The sequence below is a fragment of the Rhineura floridana genome, chromosome 2 (assembly GCF_030035675.1).
Source record: "Rhineura floridana isolate rRhiFlo1 chromosome 2, rRhiFlo1.hap2, whole genome shotgun sequence".
NCBI classification, from domain to species: Eukaryota; Metazoa; Chordata; class Lepidosauria; order Squamata; family Rhineuridae; genus Rhineura; species Rhineura floridana.
The window spans coordinates 175,827,785-175,847,714 of record NC_084481.1 but is presented as its reverse complement, the minus strand read 5'-3'; the positions used below and the strand labels follow the sequence as shown (position 1 = coordinate 175,847,714).

The 19,930-nt window shown below is 38.1% G+C and overlaps 1 protein-coding gene across 12 annotated transcripts in view; it reads left to right on the top strand.

Annotated features, from left to right (window-relative positions):
* The window catches only part of CDIN1 (CDAN1 interacting nuclease 1), a 214,236-nt gene that overhangs the window by 169,479 nt on the left and 24,827 nt on the right, over positions 1 to 19,930 (top strand). The window contains exon 13 of one of the 12 annotated variants that reach the window (XM_061611519.1): positions 14,327 to 14,356. The exons of 10 other annotated variants lie outside the window; for them this stretch is intronic. In XM_061611519.1, coding sequence (XP_061467503.1) covers positions 14,327 to 14,348 — 22 coding nt within the window. In that variant the 3' untranslated portion in view covers positions 14,349 to 14,356. Of the gene's footprint in view, positions 1 to 11,111; positions 11,241 to 14,326; positions 14,357 to 19,930 lie in introns of those variants that run through there. One more of the 12 variants, XM_061611518.1, reaches the window with a different exon arrangement.

Here is a 19,930-nt window from a genome sequence, read left to right as displayed (position 1 = left end):
AACCTGGAGGCCCAGGTTTCGGAGGTCTCCAGGAGCGCTTTTGCCCAGTTAAGACTGGTCCACCAACTGTGCCCGTTTCTGGAGACATCTGACTTGACAAAGGTAACACATGCCTTAGTTACATCCCGGTTAGACTACTGCAATGCGCTCTACGTGGGACTGCCTTTGAAAATAGCTCGGAAGCTTAAATTGGTTCAGAGAACGGCAGCTAGAATGTTAACAGGAGCTGGCCTACGAGCCCATACAACTCCTCTTCTACAACAACTACACTGGCTGCCGATCTGCTTCCGAGCCCATTTCAAAGTGCTGGTCTTAACCTTTAAAGCCTTACACGGCTTGGGTCCTCTCTATTTGTCTGGTCGTATGTCTTTTTATGAACCTTCCCGACCCTTGAGGTCTTCTGTTGATCCTCCTGTTATGATCCCCCCAACTTCCCAAGCTCATCTGATGGGAACTAGATCTAGGGCCTTTTCTGTTATTGCCCCCAGGCTGTGGAACTCCTTACCGTTAGAAGTGCGGTTATCTCCTTCTCTTGTTGTATTCCGTCACCAGATCAAGACGTTCCTATTTCATCAAGCATTTACTTTAAATGATGTTTAGGATGTCTTTTAATTCTTGACAGGTCCTGCTGTGATTATGTTTATTTTAAAATTGTTTTTTTTTGCTCATTTTAACCTTTGTGTATGATTGTTCTTTGTTCGCCGCTCTGAGTCTTCGGAAATAGAGCGGGTTATAAATGTTTTAAATAAAATAAATAAATAAATACAGGGAATGTGAGGCTAGTACACACATTCTAAATCCTTTTATCCATATAGTGATTCAGGCTCTCCCCACGCATACTCAAAAGATTCCATCTTCCAAAAAATCCTTTCATGCTGAGTACTGGAGGGGGAAGGTGAAAATAGAACTCAAATTTTCCTGTGAAGAATTTTCCCCACCTGTGTGTGGCACCCACAGTAGACTGGAGTAATCCCAATGCATATATACATATTTATGAGTTTTACATGTTACATGATAACTTCTTAATAAAGTCTGTTGAAGTAGTACATATGCAGTATACCAGCATATGCCTCTTCCAGTCACTAATGGACAAATGCTGAGCAGTTTTGTTTCCCTTTTTTCATTTGCATGTAATTTGTCAGTTTGATCACTGCAGAGTATTCAAACATTTTATTTTCCTGCTATCACATACTGGAGATTTTATTTGTTCTCCATTGTTTTTGGTAGAGTATTGTTGTCACAGCTGTATCTTTAGTTTATATGTTTTTAGAACATGTAAGAAGGATAAATAGACTAGGATTCAGTTTTAATCCAGGAACTGCGATATGTCTCATAAATATTTCTCCAATAACTGATTGCAACTAGACATTACCATAGATAAAAAGGTGCTAACATCTTTTTATGCAATTGCAGAAAATAGGATTATTGCAGCTGTTCATTTTGTGAAGTTTGTTGGGTTAATGTACCATTAGGTCATTTACCTTTGATCCAATTTTCTCATTAGAAATATATTCCTGTTCATCAAAATAAATTGACATGCCTGTGACATTATCATGCATTTTATTTCATGTTCATGTTTCAGTACTTATATATTTTTGGAAAATATATGACTTATTACATATACAAAGCTCAAAATCTGTTAATTCTCATGGGTGAAAATTTTGGTTTTTCAGTTTACGCATCTAGAATCCTCCATTCAAGAAGTCAACCTGTGTAGAGTCTGGTTTTCCATCTGAATTTTAATTTCTTCATATTTAGGGAAATAATATTCAGGAAAAAATCCAGCTGAGCAAGTTAAATTTCTTCCACATTTTATAAAGACAGATTCTCCTTGAAGATTGATATATATATATATATATAAGATTGAAATATTGTTATTGTGTATATTTGAGTTTTATAGGTACTTATACATGCCTTTAATATGCAAAAGATTTCTAGTCAGAAAATTCCTGGACAGCTGTATTTTGTTGTACTAAATTCTTCCATGATAAACACTGAAATATTTATTGCATTTTGAATGCCTAGTTAATTAGAATCATAGAACCATATGCACAGCAATCTTAACCATGTTTTTCAGTGCAGTTCTCCAACCAGGTTATGTTTACAAAAATACACACTATGGTAACATGGAGTGGTCATCAGATTTGTGGTGAGGTGTCAGCAGTATGCTGACAATACCCAGCTCTGTTTCTCTGTAACATATGAATTGGGAGAGGCTGTGCAAACCCTAGACCAGCACCTGGACTTGGTGGTGGGCTGGATCCTCATCCATAGACGATGAACACAGTTGTGATTGAAGAAACAGAGTTTTCTTCCAGGCTTAACAGACAGCTGCCAGAAATATCCATCATTGTCTACTCAGAGACTAAACAGATAAAATCATAAGCCTCTATGAAATTATACAGGTTAACTGACAGATGGTGAAACAGTTACACAGTCATGTTGCATGATCTTATACTCATCTTATAAACCAGGTCTCAGTGGCTATAGGATATCCCCTCAAGCATAGCCCAAGCCCAGTTGTGCACCCTCCTTGGTGACCCAGCACTGCCTGCAGTACTGCAATCTGAGCCTTGGGTTTCCTCCTGTCTTACACTCCTCTTGAGAAGAAGTTAAAAGATCAATGAATTAATCCTGCTTGCTTCTTTTATAGCTGACAAGCAGTGAGTGAGTTAGCAGACCAACACGCTGGTCACAGCTGGTGCTCAGTCAGTTGACCTCTAAGTAGGACCATACTTGTTGAATAAGTCATCTTATTCCCACAGTTTCAAAGGGCAGCAGGGGGCTGGCCATAGAAGCAAGTCTGAACATGTTCTTGCACTCAGGTCCTGCTTGCAGGCTTCCCCCAGGCACCTGGTTGGCCACTGTGAGAACAGGATGCTGGACTAGATGGGCCACTGGCCTGATCCAGCAGGCTCTTCTTATGTTCTTATGTCCCTATTCACAATTAGCTCATGGTTCCCCTGTCTGATGCAACAGCCAGGGGCCTCAAATAAGCAATCACTCTAGAGGGGAGAATTCAGGCCCCCCTGACAACCCCAAATAAAACATGTGATGGAATCTTAATGTCCTTGCCATAAAATACCTTTTCCACAATTTCCCAATACACCAGTATGGCAATGATCAGGAATGATAGAAGTTTTACACTAATAACTTCTGGAGAATGCCACATTGGCCATCCCTGGAATAAGATCAAGATATGTGCCAGCTTACGGTGACTTAAAGTCACATAGGTAACAATCAGTACATATTTTGGATTTGTGAATGGCCCAATACTGAGCTGTAAATGTTGGCTTTCTGGCTGACACTAAATGATGAAATTGTAGGTGAAAGACTGTTGAACAATTATTGTGATTGTGTGTTAGAAAACATTGTAGAATAAAACACAGGAACTTAGGAACCTGCCTTGTACTCAATCAGACTGTTGATCCATCGAGCTCAGTATTATCCATACTGACTGGCAGCATCTCTCACATGTTTTAGGCAGAACATTCCCAGCCCTACCTGGACATGCCAGAGGTTTAACCTGGGGCCATCTTCATGCAAAGAAGATGCTCTGCTAGTGAGCTACTGCCTTTCCCCAAATTCATTGATTTGACTTAAACTTTTATAAACTATATTTTTATTCCAACAAGATACATATAACTGTATAACATGCTACAAGTTACATTTTGTTTTGCTGATACTTCTTTTTATTTATTTCTGTAGTATTTTGTTTTTAAGATATAGAAATTGGCTTATAGTACTCAAGACTTTGAAACTATCTAAATTTCTTCCTTACTGTAAAGGTGCAATGATGCAAGGATACAACAGTTTCTTGCAAAAATGTTGGAACTCAGGACGTATAAAGTTTGTAAACAAGTGATTATATCTCCAGAGTGTGTAGTTGCAAAATCATGGTCCACCTTAGTTTGTGAACCCTAAAAGGTCTTGCAGGATTGAGTACTGATGTGAAACAAAAATATCAAGACTGAAGACAAAAAAAAATAACATTTCATATCAATATTTCCTCTAGTCTCACTTTTATTAGTAGCCTTTTCTGAAACATGAATTGATCAAAGGAAGAATAATAGATTTTGTTGCATGTGATCATGTTACAATGCCAAATTGTTTTTGTAACAATTATTCTACAGTCAGAGTACAAACGTAGCACATGTGATAGTAACATTAGAAGTCTATGACTATAATAAAAGTGTAAAGGGCATTTATTTCATTCATATGTTCTAGAATTTGGGGTTCAATTTAAAGAGTGTATAAAATGTGCACTTGTAAAGTCAGCAGCGACTGGCAACAAACACTAATACGTTAAAGGTTGTAATCTTTAGAAAGAAGTTGGTTGGTTTTCCTGTTGGCCCTCCTGTCAACTTTAACCTCCAACCTTCTTCAGCATGTATCACTACAAATAAAACTGCTGAGGTTTGACAAGAGGATATAAAGTCACCAGGCCATCGCACAGAGATCTCTATATGATTTTATTCTGCCTTAAACTTAAATGGATACTGCTGTAAGTCAGGTTTTTAATAGGAAGCCATAAACACTCACCCATATCATTTTAATTTTAATAATTTGTTTTATCAGGAAAAAAATGAAGGAATATACATAGTAAATTATGTTTGACAACTACAATTTAGTGGTTTTGTTATTGGTTGTCTTTGACCATTACATAGATTTCTGTTCTTCATTTTAATGTGTACAGTTTCAAGCAAGCAGCATATGATACTGATATAAACACAGCATTTTGTAAACAGGCTTATAAATGAATTTTTAGATCATGATTAAGACAAACCAGATGACAAAAATAAACTATATGTTTGCAATTTACTCCACTAACTTTAGAATGGTGGTTTCACAAACACCTGTGATTATTTGAGCAGATAGGGGAGGCTCTTATTTCATTTTACCTTTATACGCAACTCTTATAAAAGTTGTGACAGTTGTGCATGCACTGGTTTTTATATATTGCTCCACTTATGGTAGCTGCCTAAAGACCTGACTTTGAAAAAGGTGTCCATCACTAGCAGAACTGACTGTTTTCACAAAGTGATTTTGCCAAAATAAGTGAATATTTCTGCTCTCATTTCTTTAGTCACACACCTGTCTCATGTTTATACAGGAGTCTACATATTCCTTCATTCCTAATATTTTTAAAAATAAACAAGAATAATTCACATTAAATAAGTATATAAAGCAGCAGAACATTAAAATCTGAGATGAATGTTAAAACCACATAAAACCAGGATAGTAAGTTGAAAACAAAACATCATAACAGCAATTAACATGCATGGAAAAATCACCTGGTGCTGAAATGATGGTGGCAAATGAGCATTTCTGGGGAGGGCATTCTGAAGATGGAGTGCCATCACCTTAGTATGAACCTGGATTCATCATTTGTGGTCTACAGATACACAAATTGGGTCTGATCTACAGGCATAGGCCCCTAGATGGGATGAATCAGCATGATTCCAGTTCTCCACCACACTTTGGGCTGGATCCAAATTTCACTCCTGCTGCTAGGAATGGGGGAAGCAACTTTTGCTCATTTTCCCCTCCCCTTTCAGTTTTCAAAGCAACAAATTTACATCCCTGCCCCACCACCGCCACCATCCTGCCAGCAGAATAGCTGCTGGATCAAAGTCTTCCATGGATGGAAAGAACTTTTCTGTTCATGTAAGACAAAATCTGAATCTAGCCCACAGGATTTGTATAGAGCCACTCCTTTTAGTTGTGAGCTCATCTTAATAGTATGCATCTTTCAAAAAGTAATTATTCTTCTGCATAACCTTTTGTTTGATTTATTCATTGACTATGAAATTGTAAACTCTGTCAGAACATGCTTATACTATATTTTAGAATTTGCTTAATGCTATTTCATGATAATTTAAATCTTAACCCTTTCTTTTTTTTCATTTCATTTGTTCCACCAGTCCACACAAAGTGTCTCTAATTAATATAGTCCTTATGATTTATTTTATTTTATTTTATTACAGTTCTCTTATATTGCTTCCATACATTAATATTCCCACCTTTCTTCCATCATGGAACTTAAGGTGTCACACACGTTTTCCAGGATATCTTCCGTCCACACACTGACCAGACCTGATTTGCCTCAGCAAGGTGGTTGCCTCAGCTGCCTTCAACCATACCTTGATTAACTTCAGTGCAATTTTATAAATTGTCCCATTTCATTTCACAACAAACTTGTGATGTGAATTACGCTGAGAGAGAGAGCAATTTGTTCCAAGCTGTATAATGTGTTTCCTGGAAGAAGAAATATTTAAACTCTTTTCACAGTATCAGTATACTCCACTTCAGAACACTGGATCCTAAAAATATACTAGTTTTAGGAGCTAAACTATTGTTTGAAGCAAGGTGGAAACAAGCAGTTTGCATGCTGTTACCCTGATCACATTGAGACATACTTCCTGATAAGTGTGGTTAGAAATACAGCCTGCATGGGTTTTGTTTTTTTAAAAATAAAAACTGCTAATTTATTAATGATGGTGAATACAAAACTGGAGAAAAAACACTGAACAAATAACTGCTTGTGAAAATTGTTAGAGTTAAACCATTAATTAACAAGTCAATCTTCCTCCACTAAGAAAGAATTATTAATTACTTCAAAAAAAGAAAACGTTAAAACAAAATTTTCAAAAATCTTCCAATTGCTGATAGTCTACTAATGTCTCCCTTGGCCTGTAATCCTATGCATACTTTCCTGGAAGTAAGCCTCACTGAACACAGTGGGAATTGTTGCTAACACAGTAACTTATTCTAATTCCCAATGCTTATCCTAATCACAAAACTTTTCTTCCTAATATTTAAAGATATTTTATTTGTTGGACTTTTTTGGTCTGTCTTTTCAGCTTTTTCTTAATCATATTTTAAACAGTCATGGCAAGGCAATCAGAACCAGCTATTGCTGCAATTCAAAAAATTTTTGGTCCTAATCCAGAGAAGGGTATGCACACAATTTGCCCCTAAAGCAGGGCTTTTGTAGGGATTACCTTTTGTGTGCTTGTAATGGGGATTTCTCTCTGGATTAGTGCCATTGTATTTATGTTAGAAAACTGGCAAGAAACAAGGTATTTCCAGGGAAAGTGCATATTTAGAGAACAGGGCAGGTGAGTTGATTCACAGGATAATTTTAACAGTCGTTCTTTTAACTTGCTTATTCTCTTTAGATTTGTGTGATGCTACAATATTTAGACTGCAAAACTACACTCTTAGGACCGATCTGCTACAATATAGCAGAATTGTGTTCAGATCTCCCTATGTCTTGAGGGAGGTTGAATCAGGACCACAATCCTAGAAGAGATTAATGCTTCCTTGCTGTGTGAAAAAGTACTTACTTTTGTCTGTCCTGAATCTTCCAACATTCAATTTCTGGGTTCTAGTATTATATCAGAGGAAGAAAAACTTTTCCCTATCCACTTTCTTCACACTGTGCATAAATTTATGCCCTTCTATCATGTTCCCCCTCATTACTCATATTTTTTCTAAATTAAAAATTCCCAAATATTGTGACCTTTCCTCATAGGGAAGTAGCTCCAGTCCAAATCACAGTATTTCAAATGTGGTTGCATCACAGATTTGTGTAATAGCATTATGGTATTGGCAGTTTTATTTTCAGTCCCTTTTGTGGAATTCATCTTTTTTTGCAGCTGCCATACTCTGGGTCCACTCAGCCCTCCATCCATTTGTGGTCGGTAAAATGAGTACCCGGCATATGCTGGGGGGTAAAGAAAGGCCAGGGAAGGAACTGGCAATCCCACCCCATATATATGGTCTGCCTAGTAAACGTCGCAAGACGTCACCCTGTCATAAATGACTCACACTGTAAGTGCAGGGACACCTTTACCTTTATACTCTGGGACAACATTTTTATTGAGCTGCCCAGAACAGCTCCAAGATGTTTTTCCTGGTCAGTCACCACCACTTCAGACATTATTAGCATATATCTGAAGTTAGGATTTTTTGCCCCAGTGTACATCACTTTACACTTCCTTACACGGAATCGCATTTGCCATTTTATGCCCATTCACCCAGTTTGGAAATATCATTTTGGAGTTCCTTTCATTCCCTTTTTATTTTAACCACCCTGAACAATTTGATATCATCAGTAGTGGCTAGAATGTCAGACTGGGACCTGGGAGACCAGGGTTCAAATCCTCTCTTTGCCATTATGCTCATTGGGTAATCTTGGACCAGTAACTGTCTCTCAACCTAACCTATATCACAGGGTTGTTATAAGAATAAAATCAGGAGGGGGAGAATCATATTTATATGCTTCCTTGAGCACCTTGGAGGAAAGGTGGGATATAAATGTAGTAATAAATAAATAAATTTGACTACAGGCATTTGCTACGTGTGTGGACTTTTCCCTCACATGGACATTGGTCTGTGTATATGGAATCTTAGCATGTGAAGTACTCTGGATGTTGTCATAGTACTAGAGCTAATGATTAAGTAGTATAGTTTTAAATATCATTTATAGTGATTCTACGCACCTGTAGTGTCTCATTATCAATACTTGCAAGAATTCCGTTGAAGTGAAAACCAGCTACTGCTTAACTGCAATTGCCTGCAAGGAACATCTCATCTAACCACATGGGAAGACAGTCATCTATAGGCATTTGGTCATATAGCCAGGTGAGCTGAAAAGGGTCGAGACCAACTAGAGGAAGCTAGACACATGGCAGCAGAAAAGCTTGGCTTTCCATCAGGAGTGGTGAGCCTTTGGCCCTCCAGATGTTACTGAACTACAACTCCTATCAGCCCTAGAAAGTATGGACAATGGCCAGGAAAGATGGGAATGGAAAGATGTTCATCTGGAGGGCCAAAGGTTCCTCACTCCTGGGAGTGGGACCATCAGCATAGTCCAACTCCTGCTCTACACAAGACTTTTTCTTTGTCATGTTCCCTCTTCCCCACAGCTAGCCTTGGGTTTTTTCAGTGGCTGCACCAATATTGTGGAATAGCTTGGCCCACAAAGCATGGATGGCCCTATTTCTGGCTTTCTTTCATTGGTAAATGAAAATAGTAAAAACATTTTTATTCTAGCAAGCATTTGCCTGCTAAGATAATTTTTCTTGTGATCACTGCTGTTGCTGCCTTTAAATGGAGTTTAATTTTGTGTTATTGTATTTGTTGTGTATTTTATGTATTTTTGCTGTTATATGTTGTATTTTAATATGTTTTATGCACCTAATTGGTGCATGGGTACTAGAAAGTCTATGAGAATTTTTATATAAATAAAATAAATACGCTTGGCTATAGCCTACAGACCTTGTGATTAGGACCAGCCCATGAGGTACATTTAAGTGGTGATCATCCAGCAAGTGGTTGTCTGTTTTCCCCTTCAAGATAGCATTCAAAAAATAGTTCTGTTACAAAGCAATAGCAAATAGCCTAGACTAGGATTTCAGACATACGGGATCTACTTGGTATTTTACTAAAACCTCACGTTCCACCAACCAGAATAAATGGCTTGACATAGTGGCTCAAGGAAGCGGACACACACTTAGGCTGCAGTCTTATATCTCTCTTTCCTAGGAGTAAGCCCCACTGAACTTGATTAGACTTACTTCTGAGTAGACAAACATAAGATTATACTGTCAAAATTAAGTGCTTCTGAACGCATGTGTTTAGCCCAGGATTTTTTTCTTAGTACCTGAACTGAGCTTACAGTTCTGTCATGCACAAAATACCTGATTTCCATCTCAAGTTTTCTCAGTTTCAGTAAACTAATTTATTGGGGAGGGAGGATATCCACTGGAGCAACTTTTTAGAAGGCACAGAAGGAAAGAGGAATCGACAAGTATTGCCCTCCTGCCCTGTTTCTCCAGAGTGAGCAGAATTCTGGATCACCTGAATGTGATTTGTTAATATCAATGATGAAATGAAACAAAGCTTGCCAAAAGAAAAATAAGGGTGAAGGAAGAAAAGCAAATATAAGGTTCATTCCTTCTCTACATGTAGCTTCTACACGTGGAGGAGGAAGCAGCAGAACTGTGCTGCTGACCCCAGCCCTGACATTATGCATGGCACTGGCCCCTGAACACACTCTGCATTGGGAAAGTCTACATGTGAGTGTCTGCTCATACTTAGGCATCTACATGATTGGAACCCCTGATCACATGGGTGTTCTTGTGCAGGTGTCTGTGCCAACACATGGACATCTAGGGAGAGGGGGGTGTCCCATGCATAATATTGGGAGTGGGGCCAGCAGTACAGTCCCACTGCCCCTTTCTCCAAAAGTAGAATCCACATGCAGAGAAAAATTGGACAGGGATTGTGTCAGTGCACAGAAGGACTAGATGGAATTACTAAACTTGAGAACAGTGTCCACAAAAATTTAATCAAGCCTCTGAATTTTGAACCTTTTTAGTCACTGCAGGGATGTGCATTTTGCCACATAAACTCACCATTTCAGTGTATCAGGCTCATCTAGCAAGAAGAACATCATAGTAACATACCATACATGCTCAGACATTACATTTAAAATCCAAAAATGAGCCATGGCCTTAATATATGGAGTGTCTTGCTTTCTTACAATTCAGTACTTTTCTTTTCTTTAGGCGTGAAACTGTAAGAAAACATTTTAAAACTACAACTTGATTAAATATGTGACAGGTGCATCTCAAAAAAGAGATTTTAGGAATCGTGGCCTTATTTAGGTTGTTACAGAATCTATGATATTGTATAAACATATTATTTAGGAATTCACCATCGTCCTATTCGACTTTGCATACATGTGCGGTGAAATAGTTAATAATAGTAAACTTACTAATGAAAAGCATCTTATAAGAGCATGTGTGTATTTACCTTTTTTAGATACTCCTTTACTATGTCATTTATTGGATAAATTTCTTTGATATGGCCAGAAGTATAACTGTGAATGCCCTTAGGTTTAGACTCTGTAGATAAGATAGGTGTTTAATTATAAAAATGCAGAACAAACAATTTGTTATAGAAAAGGAAATTGTGAAATATCATGTCAGTGTTTTTCTATTAAATACTGCAGCTATTTCAGAGTATGCATGAAAACACATGTAAAGAATCCATACATTACCCTCAATTGCTAAACTAATTTTCTGTTTTAAAATTTCTAGTTTCTGAAGACAAAACTTCAAAGGAAGTCAGATTACATGTCAGAGTTTAAATGTGATGTTTTATGTATACAGTCATCATGACAGTTGAAAGAGCTATGAAGAAAAGCATTTATATAATTGCTTCAAGTATTAAGGATAAAGGTTTTTAGAAACCATAGAACTGTTTTAATAATTGTATCACCTGATGATGTTGAGCTGCAAAATTATGTCCTGATTATTTGTAAGTAATTAACTATATAAATGTATAGACTGTGAAAGATATTCAAAAATTATTTTTCTTTGACTTTTACACACATACACAAACACCCCATCATTTTCTTTTAGCAGTTTCCACAATTTAAATACTACATTCTTATTGTTTGCTTTCTGTTATATTAGTAGTGTGTTTTGCAATTCTAATCTTCACATTTTTCTTTCTTTATCACCAAAGTAAGCCTTTTGAAGCCGAGGAATTTTTCACAGCAATATTGACAGTGTTCACATTTGCATGATGACAGCCAAGGAATGGAGCAGTAATTTTTGAAATTGCAGAAGTATTTAGAACACTGATAAAAGCTGAAATATATTTTTGATGGATTGAAGTTAAGCATACATGATTTTTCCTGCTGTCAAAAGGCTCTGAATTTAGTGAATATTTGCCTGCTGTGAGAATGCAAGATTAACATCACAACCATCACCCGGGCACCCAAACCCTGCAATTTAATAGCTTTTTAGGTTCTTTCCTTTTTCTAAACAGCAATTAATCTCATTTTAGTACAATTTTCTCGTTTCTGAAGTTGCTCATTGAATCGCTGTTTTGTTCATATTTGGCTTCAGCTCCTCTGCATAGTCATTAAAGTCCCAATTAATGTCACCTTTAGCTGAAGAGTACTCATTTTTATTGAGAAAATGACAGTTGCTGCCATGAGTAGTGCAGTGTAATATACATTAATTGCCCTGTAACACTGGTAATTACGAGTTTTTCAAGCCTCTCAGTAAACTGTCATGCCTAGACAAGACTGTGCTAAAATAGATTACTCATTAGGGAGACCTGTCCTGTTTTCTGTTGGGTTCTTAGTGTTGGTTTTTTTTAAAAATCTTGAGCTTGAACAAATAGTTGCCAAAAGCAATTTCCTACAACAACGTGCTTCTGTTGGGTTCTCCACCCGTCACTTAAGTCTGCGGTCAGCAAATAGACAGGGTGCAGCAGACTCAAGGGATGTTGAGATTTGGACAGTTTTTGTGCAGTGCACAGGAATAAGCTTAACAATCCTTAGTTCAGTGCTGCAGCATTGTGGTATACTGTGTTAAAACAGATACGTACTATACTATGAAACAAAAATTGGTACTGACAGTGTTTGGTTAGTAAAATCATAACATCACTCACTATCAGCTATAGTGAACTTATTAAACTTGTAGCCAAATAGTTCTAAATTCAAAAATTATCAGGTTTGTTGAAGAATGATGTATTTGGGTGTTTGGAGGGGGAAGAATTCCCTACATTTTTAGATTATATATCTGAAGAATGTAGGACTAATACCACGAGTGAAATAATTGGTTCTCAGTATCAGCCTTTAATATATGTGGTTAAATATGTGTCACACCACCAACTGAGCTAAAAAATCAGGTGCTTCTAATTTCAAAAGGAATGTATTTTTCCTCTCTTTCTTGAGCACTTTTTGTTTTTTCTTTTTTTAACATAATCTCTTCTAAAGGCATTGCAGCATTGAACTGAAGACCTTTGTTTTATCTTGATTATAACACCTGCTTTAGGCAATCTGCTCCTTTTTTTCCTCTCCAAATGAATTTTGTCACAGCCTTTCATATTTTCTGGTAGTGATGAGCTAATGAAAGTAGATAGTACAATTTGTGCTGACCAGGTAGCAACTGCCAGCGTACAGCTGAGGATAGTTTAAAGAAATAAATAAAATATAGCATTATATCACTGATTTACTCATTATACAACATTAATAGCGAGAGACCTTGGTGTGTTTATCTGTTTGTATTGGTGTGCATTTATCGAATTGTTTATGACAAGACTAATTGGGGTAATTGTAGACACTGAAATTACCTGTCAACTATATGTAACCACACTCCCTTTCTTTCTGACAAATGATGACAACTGAGGGACCCCGTAGCATTACTCATGATGGCTTTTCGAGTGGTAATAAGGACAATAGGGGCCCTGGCTAATTTGACATGGACAGCCTTCACAACAAGAAGCCAGCTAAATGACTTGTCAGTAGGGGAAAGAAGTCGGAAAAGTAATGGAGTCCCCCATGGCGCTCTGACAGGGAGATGAGGCAATTTCAACTGAAAGTGAAAAGGCTTCAGTTTGTCAAGTATTTAGAACAATCAGAGAACAGCTAGCGGCTGGAACCTGACAATAAATTTGTGAACCATGGTAGCAGTTTCATATAGGTCAGTTATTTCATAATGGCTATGCAGCTTTTAGAGGTTTCTGCTTTCGTAGTGTACTTCACATCCACCAACTGGTGCTTTGTCACCTTAAATTTGTGCTTTGCTTTTACACAGTGGGAATAATAGTTAAGGTTACAGAGTAACAGAAGTGTAAGACAGCGTGGTTTTCAGACCCCCAATATCCTGAAAAATAAACAAAAATCTAGATAGTAATCCTTTGAATAGCATCCATAACAAGCCAGAGGTGTTAACGCGTACTGGTTAGAATGGCGGACTACAACATTTTTGTTGAAACATTTCTACTTCATGTTTTATTTAAAAACATTCTTTTTGCTTCTGTTCTTTGCTAGGATGTTTAAAAATTAACTATAAGGCTCAATTCCTGATGCTTTTTTCGTGAAATATATTCCAGTTTTTATGGGTTTTATATCTGTGCTTACAATCATGTGACTAATTACAACACAAAGGTAACTTGCATTTTAGTTTACTGTTTTGCTGAAAAAATGGAAAATTAAATAAATCTGAAGTGTTTGTATTCTGAGATTTCCAGAATCTTAATTTTTCTCTTATTTCCCCTTAATTATTGTTTTATCTATTCTTTTAATTCACTTATTGATGAATACGAAGTAATATAATATATCAGTCCTTTGTGTAGTGCTGTATGTTTTGACTTGTATTTTCATTTTATCTTTTTCCATAGATTTAGTGAATCCTTTCCCAAAGTAATCAGCAACTATATATATTTGCTTATGTATTTATCCTATATATTAATACCAAACTCATTCACTGACTGTTGATTCTTATTTATCAACCAGGGTATGGTCTGAAGGCACATGAGAGCACCACCTCCAGGTCAATGCCTGGATGGGAGACCAACTGGGAACCACATGTATGCTGCCTTGGGTTTCTTGATGAAAGAAAAGTGGGATATAAATGTAACAAAATAAATAAATGAAGCCAAATGGCACCATCCACCCACGCAAGAGGGAGGTGATAGTGACGGCCATCAACTTAGATGGCTTTAAAAGAGGATCAGACAAATTCATGGAAGATAAAGCTATCAGTGGCTACTAGCCATGATGGCTATGATATGCCTCCGTAGTCTGAGATGATATGCTTCCCAATACCAGTTGCTGGAAATCGCAGGAGGAGAGAGTGCTCTTGCACTTAAGTCCTGCTTGCGGGCTTCCCATGGGCAACTGGTTGGCCACGGTGAGAGCAAGATGCTGGACTAGTGGGGCCATAGGCCTAATGTAGCAGGCTGTACTTAGGTTTTTATTATGGGCATGTCCATTCTGTATTCTTTATCTGTCCATTCTGTATTCTTTATCTGAGGCATCTGGTGGTCAGATATGTTTTTTCTAAAAATTAAGTCAATACAGGGTTATTTATATATCAAATTCTACACTATTATATATCTCTTTTCTATAGATTGTGCCCGCCCAATGTGCATACTATCTCTAAAGTTTAAAGTACAAATAAGAAAACAATAATTAAATGAAACATCAATAAAATCACTTAAAATTGACATAAAATTACCCATTAGAGGCTGAGGAAGCAATGCTGTTTTAACTTGCTGTCTAAAATTATGGACTCTTATGGAATCATATTCCATGACTGGCACTACCATGAAAAATGTATTATTCGAGCGGTTTATGAATGTTACTTCCTGAAAGACATGGACACATCAGGGTGGAGGAAGGTTTACACAGAACATTTTTATATCATTTTGTTTATTTATTTAGTCTATTTCCAGCATGGATTTTTCACATTCCGCTATGTTAAATTGAAAATACTCCCCATGCCATTCTGCTGCTTCTGATAAGCTCACTTCAAAAAACAAAATCTTACAAAATACATAGGCCTGAACTCATAAACACTTGCTTAACAACCCTCTAAGTTTTCATGACGATACACAAAACACTCAGAGGGAATCCAGAGTTCAAAATGTAAAACAAGAGACTCCCAGAGAGGAGATCACAGCCGCTTTCCTCCTCCCCCCATCCTGCTGCTGCTACACTATTCCCCTGACAGAGCTCCAGTAGCTAGAGTGGTTTAACAGTCAGCCCCTTTCCAGAGAATTCTGAGAACTGTAGCTCTGTGAGGGAAATAGGGTATCTCCCAGCAACCCTCAGCACCCTAAACAAATTACACTTCCCAGGATCCTTTGGGGGAAGCTATGACAGCTTTGGTTTAAATTTGGATGAAAGATGATCTGTCTCTGCTGTAGAATAAAAAGGCGAGGGAAACCCTGAAAAATAATGATACTATTAACAATGTTTTCCTTTTGGAAAGGAAAGGAAGGGGCTTTCCCTCTGCTCAGGACCCACCCACCCAATTTCCTCCTCTCCCCTCCTCCTCCTCCTCTCCCCCTACCCTGCCCCCACCCTGCCCCTCTCCCACATCAGTTTCACCTATCCTAAGCATTTGCACAGGAGTAAATCCCATTTAACTCAGTAAGCATGCAAATGATCAAACCTGCCCTCCTCCTCACTCCTATCCCCTCACTCCTGCCCTCCTCCTCACTCCTATCCCCTCACTCCTGCCCTCCCCCTCCTTTCCCTCTCTCCCTTCCTCCTCCTCCTCTCCTTTCCTCCTCCCTTTTCCTCTCCCTAGCCGTCCCTCCCTGGCCTTTCTCCTCCTCCCCTATGCTCAGTTACACCTATCTTAAGCATGACTGCATGGTAGTAAATCCCATTAAACTCTATAAGCATGCAAATGATCAAACCTGCCTTTCCCTCCCCTTCCCTCTTCCTACCTCCTTCCCTCTTCCTCCTCCTCTGCCACTCCAGCTATTCCTCCCTCCCCCTTCTCCTCCTTCCCCATGGTCAGTTTCACTCAGTTTCTAAGCTTGATTGCACATGAGTAAATCCCACTGAACTCAATAAGCATGCCAATGATCAAACCTGCCCTCTTCTTCCCCTCCCACCTGCTCCCATCCCCCCATCTCCCCTCTGCCATCCCTCCTCCCCTTCTCTCTGCACTGCCCTCCCTCCTGCTCCCCCCATGGTCAGCTTCATCTATCCTAAACATGATTGCAGGAGGGTAAATCTCATTGAACTCAGTAAGCATGCAAATGATCAACCCATTCTCAGCAAACTTGCCCAGGATCCCATTTGTTACCTTCCAGATTAAAAAACAGAAAAATTCACTAATGGGCAAAAAAAACCCTTTGTGGTTTGAGAACGTACCTATAACCAACAGGTATTTCTATCAAACTTTTAAAAGTGGGGAAATTGGGCATTTATAGTAAATGCACCAGGGGAGCAGGAGATCTGACCTCTCTGAGATATTGTACTGCCCTACAAATTTGTCAAAATGCAAACACAATTTGGGTTGGTCTTTCACAGTTCAATGCACTTCCTGTGTAGCTTGGAAGAATTCAATAACGTGCCTCTGAGCATATGGTGAGTGGTGGCAACACCTGCAATCAGCCCAAATAACAGAAGTAAGATATCTGCTGTACTGATCTTGTTTTAGCAACAATATTAAGACAGTTGATAATAGGAAAGGCAGTTTCTAACCAAGTAGAAGTATGAGAAAAGTTACTCCAAATCCAGAGAAGTTGCATTTTGCATAGGTTTTTGTACAAGAGTTTGCACACACCCTTTATAATACTTCTTTAAGGCCCACTAGAATTTATATAATATAAATTACATCTTCCATATCCACCAAGTTTCTCATACTGTATTGCAACTCCTGATACATTGTGCTGCAGTCTTCCCCCGGCACAAAAGTTCCCAGTACACATTTTCACCTTTCTCACTCAGCTGTTTAGATCCAAGCCAGAATATACTCCCTTATTCTATTCTTTCTATGTGTGCTCATATATTTTATAATAAACTAGTGGAGACCTAAGAAAACAATGTAAAATTTATGAATTTATCAACTTAATTATGTGTGTGTGAGAGTGTAGATGTAAAGTGTGTGTGTGTGCGCGCATGTACAGTATTAGAATAAATTGCCTCTATAGTCTCTTCCAATTATGTGTCTATCATTACACTTAATATAAATGTAGTATATTAGAAATATTAATTATCTATATGTCTTGCTGTTTTGATTACATTTTTGTATTTGCCAAGCCATTCCCCTGCCCCCTTTTTTGTTGGTTGGATGTAGTAATCCCTATTTATCTAATAAGTGGCATATGTTGTAGAGAAACACACAACATCCTCATTTCCTCTAGATCAATCAACCATGAAATAATTAACGGAACTTTCTGTTTTTCCAGCAAATTTTAAAGAAATACAATACAATTGAATTTGTCCAGGTTTTTAAGCAGGGAAGAGAGGGGGGACATAAAAGTTGTGACCTAAGCATTTTATCTGGCCATGTTCTCTTTTAACTGTTAAAATATCCTGAAGCACTCGATCACATTGCATTTTAATTTTAAACCCATGTGTTTTATTAGCGAAGGGCACATGTTATTGATTTGCACTCAAAGTTCCAGTCTGTTTACCAGAACACAAAGCTGGCATGTACAAGGTCTCATCTAGGTCAAAAGGCCTAGAGTTGACATCTTTCTGAAATTTTACCCTTGTGAAAACTAGAAGCTCTGATTAGCTCTGCTAGCAGCCAATTGTATGGTTTCTTACTGCCACTGATTATATTAGCTTCACATTTATCAACTGCATAGCCAAACACTTAACCTATTAACATAAGGATTAGTTTATTTAATGACAGTTGCTGTCCTCATAACAGTTGGCCAGACCACAGCACTATATCATGAAAGAATTTTCCTAGTATGAAACAGCTCTTTTATAAATAGCTGTGTTCAGTCCTGAACCATTAACTTAAATGGATGTTTTGCCACTGACTTTTGTGACACATTGATTTCAATTTGAGGTGATGCATGGATTTACTAATAGACAAAAAACATTGGGGTTTAAGAACGTACCTATAGCCCACAGATATTTCTATCAAACTTTTAAAAGCAGGGAAATTGGGCAGCTATAGTGAATGCACCAGGGGAGCAGGAAACCTGACCTCCTCTCTGAGTTATTGGACTGCCCTACAAATTTGTCAAAATGCAAAGACAATTTGGGTTGGTCTTTCACAGTCCAATCCACTTGTTGTGTAGTTTGGAAGAATTTGGTAACATGTGCCTGAGGCTGAGAGGTAGTGATTGGCCCAAGGTCACGCAGTGAGCTTCATGGCTATGTGGGGATTCAAATCCTGGTCTCCAGGCCGTAGTCCAATACTGACCCGGGGAGGGACAGGGAAGGAAGGAGGAGGGTGAGGGGAGGAGATTCGGTGGATGGGCCCTGGGTAGAAGGGAAGACCCTTTCCAAAAGGAAAACATTGTGAACAGTATCATTGCTTTTCAGCGTTTCCCTCACTTTTTTATTCTACAGCAGGTGCATGTATCGTCTCACCCAAATTTTAAGGAAAGCTGTCACTTGCCACATCCACACCAGGCCTTTAGTTCACTTTGGACAGTCATGGCTTCTCTCAAAGAACCTCGGGAATTGTAGTTAGTGAAGGGTGCTGAGAGTTGTTAGGAGACTCTCTGTTCTCCTCACAGACCTTCAATCAGAGTGGCTAACTGTTAAACCACTCTGGCCACTGGAGCTGTCTCAGTGGAACACAAAGCACAAAGTGTATTTAATAAAATTTATGCCATTATCTTTCCTTTTTGGTAAAAGGCACATTGAAAACTGAGGATGGGATATTTCATATGGATGGGATGGTGATTCATGTGGATGGGATGGTGGATTAGCATCTAGGGTAAGCATAGCACTAAGAAAAATAAGTGTGCTTGACCACTTGTTTTGTCTATAAGAATAGAAAGTTGCTGTAGACATACAGTTTTTATCAAACTGTATAACAGAAACAGCACTTTGAAGAATTCCTCTCCCATATTTTTTTAATCCTAAAATCATTAGTACATAAAATGTATTCTTTTTTGTTTTACTTCACAACACAAATTAGTTGGATTGTGCAGGGGGAGGCTGGATGGGGATATAAGAGGCACATGCAGACTTCCAATTCCACATAATAGCCTGTTGTGTTACTTAGATGTGTGGGGCAGCAGGATAGTCAATGGGGCTTTATTGTGTATATGGGAATTCTGTTCATGAGGACAGCTGCACCTGTTATGGGAGTGGATTGTGCCCAAATAAATGAAGTAAAATATGCTCCTCCATACAAAAAAAAAGTTGTTGTACGTAGAAAAGCAGCGTTACCAGAAGGCTAGGTTAGAATTCTTCTCTGGCTATTTTATTAAGTTCTGCTGGGCTATTTTTGCTGAGTTTCTTCTAATGTGTCTTGGGTCAGTTTTTGGTTTAGTTCTTTTGTTGTTTTAACTGATACTAAGTTAGTGGTTTAGGTTAGTTGTTTTATTTAACATTTTGTTATTTTTAGCATTGGATTTTGTTTGTTACTTCTTAGAGCTTGTTTGCCTCCCTTAACGGGCAAGA